Genomic DNA, 10,165 nt, shown 5'->3' with positions numbered 1-10,165 from the left:
GTGGTTCTGGATAGACTGGAACAATATCATAACTCATACCTTGGTCCACTCAAGACATTTAACTCTAGATCATGACACATTATACAGCCATTTCAATGGTGTTGGATTTTAACATCAAGGAACAAACAACAAATATCAGAGGGGAGAGAATTCACAATTATAATTTATGCCTTTTATCCACTTGCTATGAATAAAGGTACAATGGATCACAACGGCGCACATGCATCTCATTAAGTTTTAATCTTTTTGAAAAGTTCATTTATTCTAACAGTTTAGTTCTAAAGGTGGAGCACAATCTAATATGATTCATCACATACAGTGATATGTTTAATATCTGTTATTTTGATGGTCATGGGACTTGGCTAATTGAAAAAGAACAAACTATTATTTCATTTCTCACAACTTCAGGATATATCATAGGCTGACACAGAAAAAAATATTGTTTTATGGCCTATAAAACTATAAGGAAGACTTCTGACATGACAGTTATATTGTACTGTAGGCTGCCACAGACACCCTCCATATGGAGGATAAGCCACAAAAGGTCATTGCTACAGAGGCTGGCTGTTTACAGAGGACAGTGTTCCAAAGGAAAGGGTTGTTATTAAAAATAAAGGTACACAAGCAACAAGGGTAACAGCAACATTGAAAGGATTCTAATCCAAAACTTATTCAAGAATCTGAGAGAAATCTAAAGTCCTAGACAGAAAAAGTTAATATTTTGGGGTACATAGCACTTTGTATTGAACCTAGTCCACATGTTTTGATATTTTTATTTTGTTTGCATGACTATAATAAATGAACTTTTCAATGATTTTCCAAGTTATTGAAATACACATGTATAACTGGGGGGGCAGAAGTGGGTAACCCAGGTCAAGAGAGTAAAAAGCCTGTACAGAGATTAGTTTCAACCGTTTGCATTTCCAGCTCTACAACAAAGACCTGGGGCTAATCACCTGGTTCAGAGAACAGAACAAAGGGTAGGTTTTTTACTTCCAGAACCTGGATTATCCACCTTTGTGGTAGCGCCTGGTTCCAAGAGGCATGGTAAAAAAACAACAACAAAAAAACACAATGGACAAGCTAAAGCAACTCTTTGGCGTCAGAAAAAATATGGCCTGTCTCCTCTTTTTTTTTTTTTTCTTGTGCAACCTTAATGTTTACTTTCTAGCTGGTCTAAGATTGTCAAACTATTTACTTATGTACAAATAAAGGTTAGAAGCGTAACAGACCGGAGAGACATCACATGGAGGGGGCTTATTACTGTAAACACTGTAGCAAAAATAAGCTAGAAAACAAATAAAAAATCATGGTGAATAAATAAGTACATAGACGGCACAAAGTTTATGGAAAAACTATAAATATGAATTAATTTCAAAATGTGTCTCTTAAAAATCTTGCAAACATATATATATGTGTGTACCGTATATATATTGTAACAATGCCTTTTGACTATTACTCACTTGCTGTGGCAAAGCCTGTTTATTTCCTCTTAAATGGTGCCACCAATGTAAAATTGTATTGTTTATTGCTTACTTGCCAGAATTTCCCCATTGCGGGACAATAAAGGGATTTTATATTCTATTCTTTTCTATTTTCTGTGACTGATCAGGTTGCCTGATATACCAGGAATGAGGATCCAAGTGAGTAGAATATGCAAAAATTATAATTTCTGTCATTGCACTCAAGTGTTGATTTAAACCACACTGAACACAACCACATTAGTTGAATTATGACAGTATATGAACAAGCTGAAGACCAATATAAAAACAGGTACCAGGCTGTTTTGGCTGAATACAATTTCCTTATGCACAACTGAGACCATTGTTTGTGAAATTAATACCTTTTATATTATACTTTGTTTGTTCATATTTTATTTATTTAATCCAAACAATGACTCCGAAGACCCAATGAAAAAAATAAGCCTTTTCAATTTGGCAAAGAAAATCCATTGTTTTTGTGTGTTCATCCTAAATCTTCAGCTGTGCCATTTCATCCACAGAAGCATCTTTCTAAAATATGGGAAACTTTGCTGCTGCTAAAAAAAAACAAAAAAAAAAAAACAGTCTAAGGTTTGTTTTAAGGGAATCATTGTTACAACAAAGAAACAACTGACCAAACACAATAGCAGGTCGAATGTTAAGATCCAAATCAATATAAAAATGGGGAAAAGAATGTATACCCTTGCTCTTCTAACAGATCCCAGCCCTTTTCATAAAAACAAAGTGATTTATGTCAGTCACCATTTTCGCACCATTAGAAAAATAAATATTTGAATAATATTGAGCAGGAAACCCCAACAAATATTTAACAGAGGAATGACATACACTCCGTCTCTCATACACAAGCACTCTGTAACAGTTTTAAAGTCTAAGATACAGAGGAGAGTTTGAGATTGAGTAAGATGATGAAATACACAGCATACATCAGAAAGTAGCCTTAATCTTTGTGACTCTGCACACATTGTCTTAGACTCTGCTCGTCTCTCTTCCATCTCTGCAATGAGAAATCTCCTTCTTTCCTCTTTGTCACAAAGGTACAAAAGTCTACAAGTGGATACAGCATTGCACATTTATTAGATCTATGTACAGATATATCAGTTTATTTAGATTTGTATTTTTTTCTTACATGAACTCGTCATTACTTGATTATACATAAAGTCTTGTTTCAGCCAAATTTGTTGGTTTGAATATTGCCCAAGAAGGTATACAGAGGAGACAACAATAAAAGGACGTTTTGGCAAATGAGAAAGAGGACTCCTCAGGTACATGGATCAATCCGAGACCTTGCAAGGGAGGCTCTACATAAACAAAATCACAAACAAAAAAAGTCACCATTTACTTATTACTTTCCTCTGAGGTTGTCTGTCTCCACCTCAGTTCCAGCTTCACACTGAGGTAAGAACAGGATCCGCTATTGTGCTAGGGACTAACTCCCGGATGTTTTTAATGAGGAAGGCTCAGAGGGACAGCTGACAGACAGATGGTGGAGAGGGAGGAGTCTGTGAGTCCAGAGGAGCTGATGGAAGGTCAGTGAGATACTTGTGACCACAGAGCTTCACTCCTTCCCAGTGGCTCATCAGAATTGGTACCATTTTTTGTCTTTGCATTTCAGCATCATCTACAGGAAAGAAAAACAGGTCAAGATAAGAACCTAAAAAGAAATGAAAATCTGAAAGACAACACAGGACGGAAGTGTACAATGTTCTGTACACTTGTCAAATCATAAGTCATAATACTATGGCTCTATCCTGCTCTCTAGTGGGCAAAGTCTATATATTAATATCAGCACAAAAAGGAGGACAGATCGTGGATATTTATAACAATATTATTATTATAATATATATTTAAGTATAAACTATTAATTAAAAATCTTGAAAATTAATAGCATGTTCAATCAATGCACATGTCAGTATACAGGGGACTTTTGTCATATGTGGAACACAACCAGTGCAAACAGAAATTACCTGGAGCCACCTTCCGGGTGCAGATGTAAGGCCCAGAGCTTCCTCACTAAACAGCTTCTCTTATGTCTTTTACTCAAATATGGAGCAATTTTTAGATGTAGTAATGCCAGGGCTGTGCAAAGAGTCCAGCAATTATTGTTGGCTATATTGCACCATGCACAAATTATGGTGCGGGTTTTCTTTATACCTCACATTTTTACACTGAAATCCTTTTGATTGAAATCTTGGCAAAACGATTCAAATAGATGTTATTTTAATCGTTATTTATTCTTTTAATGGATATTTTACTGATACTCTCCCTGGATTTTCCTTTACCTTTTTCTTAAACAATGTTTTAGAGGCAACAACAACAAAGGCAACAATTTTAAGGTTATGCTGATTTCCTAGTTTTTATTATGACTCATAAAGACCAGTAAAAATCCCACAAGGTTAACTGAACCCTAAATAAGGTTGATCAAATTAATTACAACAGCTAAAAAAATTACTAAGCTGCTTTAACAAAATATTTATTCAGTGTTTTACCTATAACGCATTCATTCTTAACTAAACTTTACAAAAAAAGCATCCATATTTCTGCAAAATCAATCTAGAAATAAAGAAAATGTATTGAATCTAGTGTATTTACCCTTAATTTAAGTAGGTAAATAAGATTATCTGCCAATGAAATGAGTATTTTTACTATTAAAATAAGATAATTAGATAAAATGTGCCTGAAATAAGACAATGCAATTGTATTTTCTCATTTTAAATGTAAATTGTCCCATTGGCAAAGTCAATCACTTACCTCCTCAAAATTCTCCTATTCTAAGAAAAAATTGCTTAGATTTTTTTTTATTTTTTGCAGTGTTTTCATTTTGAGAATGTAGTGTAATTATTTAGCTCTTATGAAGTATCTTTGCAGGCTTTTCACTTTTTTATTTTTAAACATATTCTCTTACATCATGGGCATGTTTGGAAAAAGAATCTGCGCTGGCCATCATGGCAGCTGTCCTCTCATCCAGTTCACCCAGTTTCTGGCCTCTCTCATCCAGCGCTATCCGGGCACGTGCTAGGTCTCCAACCACACCCGAGGCAGCCCCCTTCATCCCCTCAATGCCACCTGGGCCGGGGATGTGCTGAGCCAGACTTCGAGATGCCTTCCCAGCTGCCACCTCGCCAACTTAGGAAGCAGGAACAAGACAGAAGACAAAAAGGATGATAGTGTTTGTGGCTGCAACCATTCAAGAGAAGTACATCTGTGAAGATTTTTCCAGCTTACATAGTTCTTCCCTGTCAAGTGACTGTGCTCCTCCTCCAAAGAGGCCTTTAAAAAAACCTCTATTTGGTGCCTCTGGTGTTTCCACTGGTGTAAAAAGTTCACCCAACATCTCCTAAAATATAAAAAGCTGTGTCGTTACCAGTTAATGATATAGTATGCATCATGTATGCATTTTGAAAGTTCTCAGACTCTCAAAAAAAAAAAAAAAAAAGTTTAACAAAGAGCCTTTAGACCTGCCTGTAGATTTTCACAAGTTTCTTGACTGTAAGTTATCCTCTGAATCTCAGTAGGTGAGCAGAGGTACATGGCTTGGCCTAGGTTTGTGAAGCAGAACGTCCTAGCTATCCGCATGTCTGTCAAAGGTAGGTAGTTTACATCCATGAGCGGTCTCAGTCCTGGCACACTGAATAAGAAGCACAGAAACAACAGAAATCAATTTAAACAAAAGGATGACCAATAAAAGTTCCCACACATACAGTCATCCTTGCCATTCTAAACTAACAGTTGTCTGCATTCTTAGGCCATCTTGATAGGAACCACTTTATGATTTCAACATTATGAATAACTTTAAACATCACCCTAAAAATTCAAACCTAAAGAAAGTGTGAAAATGTTTTTGTCGACCAAGAATTAGGAAGAGGTGTGGGTATTTAAATGAACACATGTAAATCCCCTAGTTGTCAAGGCAACATCTGGACATCCTCACACTGCTCAGACACCCATAAGGACAGCTGCTCTCTATGTCCTTTCAGGGGAACTGTGACTGATGAGAATGGCTGTCACAGTCGTACACTCTCCCTCTATTATTACCCATCACACATTGTATAGAATTCCACCTGCTGTGTGAATAGAGCGTTTCCCACCTTAACAAATCCATCAGTTGGTAACAATCCTATAGCACATGGCTTTTAAAACTTGATGTGATTCCAAATATGGTAAAACATCTCAGCTTTATGGGAGAAATTGTGGAAAGGTGGGGGATTTTACTCGTATTTTGGGATTGCCTGAAGGTGGACGATTTTTGTAAAAATGTGCAAACAAAAAGAAGGCATTCATATAGATCTGTATATAAAAAAGACAATTAAATACTTGATCAGAGTTCTTCCTTTTGCTTGGTTAAGGCCACAACCTCCAAGTATTACACAGTGGAGAGGTCTATTTTATGGAAAAAGCAATATCAAGACAACAATGTAAGATGGAGACCTTTGAAACAAAGTGGAGACCTATAACTAAATTCATGCTGTAACCTTGACACCTCTATTTATTTGTTTGGTTGCTTTTGTACCTTACAAATATATTCAGTATTATTACTGTGTACTTGTATCACTGGTCTGTGTTTTCATTATGTCACAATGATTCACTGCAATCATTGTGATTTATATAGCCATTGATGCTGTTAATGAGTATACATATCTCTTAATGGTTCTAATGTCTATTAGAGACTGACACGGGAGTGGATTTTCACTCCTGTCCCATCCCACTCCCACAGAAAAAAATTGTGTCCCGTCCCGATCCCGGGCCAGAGTAGAAATCTAAATCCTGTCCCGTCCCACTCCTGGTGAAATTACTCCCACTCCCATCCCGCTCCCATTCAGAATGACTCCCGCTCCTGCACCACTCCCATTCTTGTTGTTTTTGAGCGCGGGTGAAAAACTCAGAGCGGAAGTTACTATTGGTTTGCTCCCGCTCCCGTCTGCTCCCGTTAATGTTTAATCCTGTACCGTCCCAATCCCGTGATCGTTACTAATACTGACTCCCATCCCACGGGAATCCCACGGGAATCCCGTGACCCATGGGATTCCCGAAAAAATGTCAGTTTCTAATGTCTATAGAAAAGAAATGTATATCTGTTTGACTGTCTTCTCAATCAACAATCCCTGGATATATTTTGGCACTGCTGGAAGTTCTGTATGCTTTGTGTAGGTGAAATGGCTAAAATGGTCTGCATAAATAAGATGTTAAGATGCACACTGTGAAATGTGACACGGGTGGACATGTGTATTTGTCAATATAAAAGTTATTGAAAATAAAAATAGAAAAAAAACCTGGATGTGATTTTAGACACAATGTTTTAAAGTTAAAGTTAAATTAGTTATTCACACTGAAGGAAGGTAGTTTTTTTTTTTTTTTGTCATGGCCAGCGTGGTTCTATGAACACAAAAAAACCTGGTGGCCTTGTAGATTTTTGTGAAACGATAATTTATCTGAAATTAAAGACAAGCAAGTATTTTTTCTTTGTCCACTTTGAAAGTGTTGCACACCTCAATTTACTTTTGGTTTCTTTTACTAAAAAAGCTACAGTAAAGGAAGAGCCAGAGCTATATAAGGAAAGCTAATTTGATGCAAGTCATAACAAGAAAAATAAATGCATGCAATATATTACTCTGTGTCTAATAAATCCAAAATATTGGACAACTCCCACTTTTTAGATGAAATAGGATTATGGTACAAATAATTGATAACTATTTAATTATTAATCAACTTTTTGAATTATATGCTTATCAATATGTGTTTGTATTCCAATAAGCCAATTTCCATAATCATTTATTCATTTAGAGTTTGCCTTCTTTATAAGCTTCTATAACACATTTATAAATACTGTTTGCTACAGCTGAAAGGCTTTAGGATTATTCCTTTTAAATATACTACAGGCTCTACAGCTGTAAAGCTGCAGTCCACTCCAGCCAAAGTGACTGTTTTATCCACAGCATATAAATTGTTGTCTTACAAATTTGGGATTTCAATAACAGTGTAGTGATTTATAAATAGTCAAAACATAAACTTCTTATACATCAGTATAATAAAGTTTAAAATTAAAATTGTATATCCTTTTTAGAACCATAAATGTTTCTAATGGCAAAGTCCAGTCAAACCCATCTATATTGTTACAAAAACGCTTATAATGGAGACATTGATTAACCTATCATCATTTCAGACTAACGTGCTACTCACCTGAGTGTCATTATGTGACCATTGGCACAAAAACAAGCCAAGCACACTCCCTGGTTCATCTGCACAATGTCTGCCCGTAAGATAAAAGAATTTTCTGTGATACTGTGTTTGTAGATGCAAGTCTGGGAAGGAAGGGACATGACTTTGGCCTGCTTCTCGGAGCACACCACAGCAAACTGGCTCTCATTTAGCTCCTGCGAGGTGGAAGGTGAAACAGAGACAGGCCGCCGCTTTCGGATCTTCTCTCTTTCTTCACCATCTGCTGTGATGTTGGGCTCATACCAGGGTTCAAATGCAGGAGCAAGCAATAAACCAGTGGAGTCCAGAAAAGAGATCCGCATGATGCTTCCCTTAAGCCGCACCAACATACCTTAAAAAGAAAAGGTTTTTAGGAACCAACGGATATTGTATATTATATGTATATATATATGAATTATACATGTATAGTTTTACCCGTAGGGGAAATTATAACTGGTTGCAGTTGCCGCTGCTCCCCAGCAGATGGCAAAGTGATAGCCAGAACCAACACAGTCCCAAGTGAAGTGCCCACATAGAGGCAAGGTGTCAAAGTGCAGTCCCCCTTACGGGCAAAAGTCTCGCAGAATAGAAAGGAACTTATAGCTTCCCGGGCTTCTTTGTCGATGCTGGTGACGCTGGAGGAGCGTGAGCGGCTGAAGGAGTTGTCCCGGTGGTCTAACGGGTTGGCACCCCGCGGCGGGCACACAGAAAGAAGGACAGTAAAGAAAAAACAGAGAGAGGTAAAGCACCTACAAAGCAGCAGCTTCAACACATTGTGCACTTTTCTTACAAAAGCAGTGATTACAACTTCAACCTTTTCCTCAATTTCTTACTTTAATTCAATCTATTAATTTATTTTACTGGAATATAGTGTGACAGACCAAAACAAAATGAAACTGTTAAAAAATTATACATATATTTGATTAAGAACAAAAATGAATTTGCCTAAATGTTGCCAGGCATATTCTATTAAGTGAATACTTCAGTTCAAACCAGTGCGCTAGAGAAGTCCCAGTGTCTTTAGAGTCACTGTCCTCTGCTCAAATAATCTCTTTTTTAATCAGGAAGCTTTGCCCTTTATGTTCCTTTAACAATTTTCTCAACAAGGCTAAATCAGCTTCTCAGCACCTGCTGATAGAAGCATCATCAAAGCTTCATAATGTCCCCATCATCCTTCAAAACCGTCATCAGTAAAAAAAAATATGGTGTTTATGGTGATGCAGATTAAAGAACTTCAAGAATGAGGCCTTCTTTTGGTTTCAAGGGCTTTTCTCTTATTAGTTTCTCAAAAGGTCAAAATGGTTAGTGCACATCAGCTTAAGCTGGCAGATCATCCACCAAATTTGTGGATCTCACAAATGTGAGTTCAGATTGATGGTCATCATATGATTTTATGATAATTATACCATGAAAATTATTCATATTATTAAAGTTAGTTAAAGCAGTAGACGTTTTCTTTATGAAAAAACTTGTTTCCACCTTTATAGTAGAGTGAAGCAGGATCTGAATTTGTTTTTTTTAAATTCAGCTTTACATCTACAGTATTCAGTACTTTATGTGGTCAGTCACATAGGATTCCAGTAGAATACCTTCGATATTGTGGCTGCAATAAGACAAATAGTGAAAAAAGTTAAACCGTTACACACAATAAAATTATACCGGAGGCAGATTTTCATTTTGAAGAGGTGAGGTTGAGTCCTTTCTTAAATTCTTAAGATAAAAGAGATTTATGTTTTCTCCTGGGCATTATGATTTTTACCTCAATGTTTTAGAAGAAGCCATAAATTAAGATCTTATTGTCTTATGTTCTTGATTTTTATATAAAAAAGAACAGAAAGTGTTTGATACCCAAATAAAGAGTAATCTACACATTAAATATGTTGATAAGAAAAAAAATATATATAAAAAAAATATGTATATATACACTATATTGCCAAAAGTATTTGCTCACCCATCCAAATTATTGGAATCAGGTGTTCCAATCACTTCCATGGCCACAGGTGTATAAATTCAAGCACCTAGGCATGCAGACTGTTTTTACAAACATTTGTGAAAGAATGGGTCGCTCTCAGGAGCTCAGTGAATTCCAGCGTGGAACTGTGATAGGATGCCACCTGTGCAACAAATCCAGTCGTGAAATTTCCTCGCTCCTAAATATTCCACAGTCAACTGTCAGCTGTATTATAAGAAAATGGAAGTGTTTGGGAACGACAGCAACTCAGCCACGAAGTGGTAGGCCACGTAAACTGACGGAGCGGGGTCAGCGGATGCTGACGCGCATAGTGCGAAGAGGTCGCCAACTTTCTGCAGAGTCAATCACTACAGACCTCCAAACTTCATGTGGCCTTCAGATTAGCTCAAGAACAGTGCGCAGAGAGCTTCATGGAATGGGTTTCCATGGTCGAGCAGCTGCATCCAAGCCATACATCACCAAGTGCAATGCAAAGCGTCGGATGCGGTGGTGTAAAGCA

At 36.9% G+C, this 10,165-nt stretch overlaps 1 protein-coding gene across 4 annotated transcripts in view; it reads right to left on the bottom strand.

Moving 5' to 3' along the window:
* The window catches only part of stxbp5a (syntaxin binding protein 5a (tomosyn)), a 165,109-nt gene that overhangs the window by 785 nt on the left and 154,159 nt on the right, over window positions 1-10,165 (bottom strand). For 3 of the 4 annotated variants that reach the window (XM_038304198.1, XM_038304199.1, XM_038304200.1), the window contains 6 exons: window positions 8,130-8,411; window positions 7,677-8,046; window positions 4,962-5,127; window positions 4,725-4,836; window positions 4,405-4,625; window positions 1-3,120 (listed from right to left, as the gene is read on the bottom strand). The exon at window positions 1-3,120 is cut by the window's left edge and continues 785 nt beyond it. In XM_038304198.1, coding sequence (XP_038160126.1) covers window positions 3,079-3,120; window positions 4,405-4,625; window positions 4,725-4,836; window positions 4,962-5,127; window positions 7,677-8,046; window positions 8,130-8,411 — 1,193 coding nt within the window. In that variant the 3' untranslated portion in view covers window positions 1-3,078. The remainder of the gene's footprint in view (window positions 3,121-4,404; window positions 4,626-4,724; window positions 4,837-4,961; window positions 5,128-7,676; window positions 8,047-8,129; window positions 8,412-10,165) is intronic. The other variant, XM_038304201.1, reaches the window with a different exon arrangement.

This window comes from Cyprinodon tularosa, unplaced genomic scaffold (genome assembly GCF_016077235.1).
Source record: "Cyprinodon tularosa strain WSP-4 unplaced genomic scaffold, ASM1607723v1 ctg528, whole genome shotgun sequence".
Lineage (NCBI taxonomy): Eukaryota > Metazoa > Chordata > Actinopteri > Cyprinodontiformes > Cyprinodontidae > Cyprinodon > Cyprinodon tularosa.
This window is presented reverse-complemented; position numbering and strand designations above follow the sequence as displayed.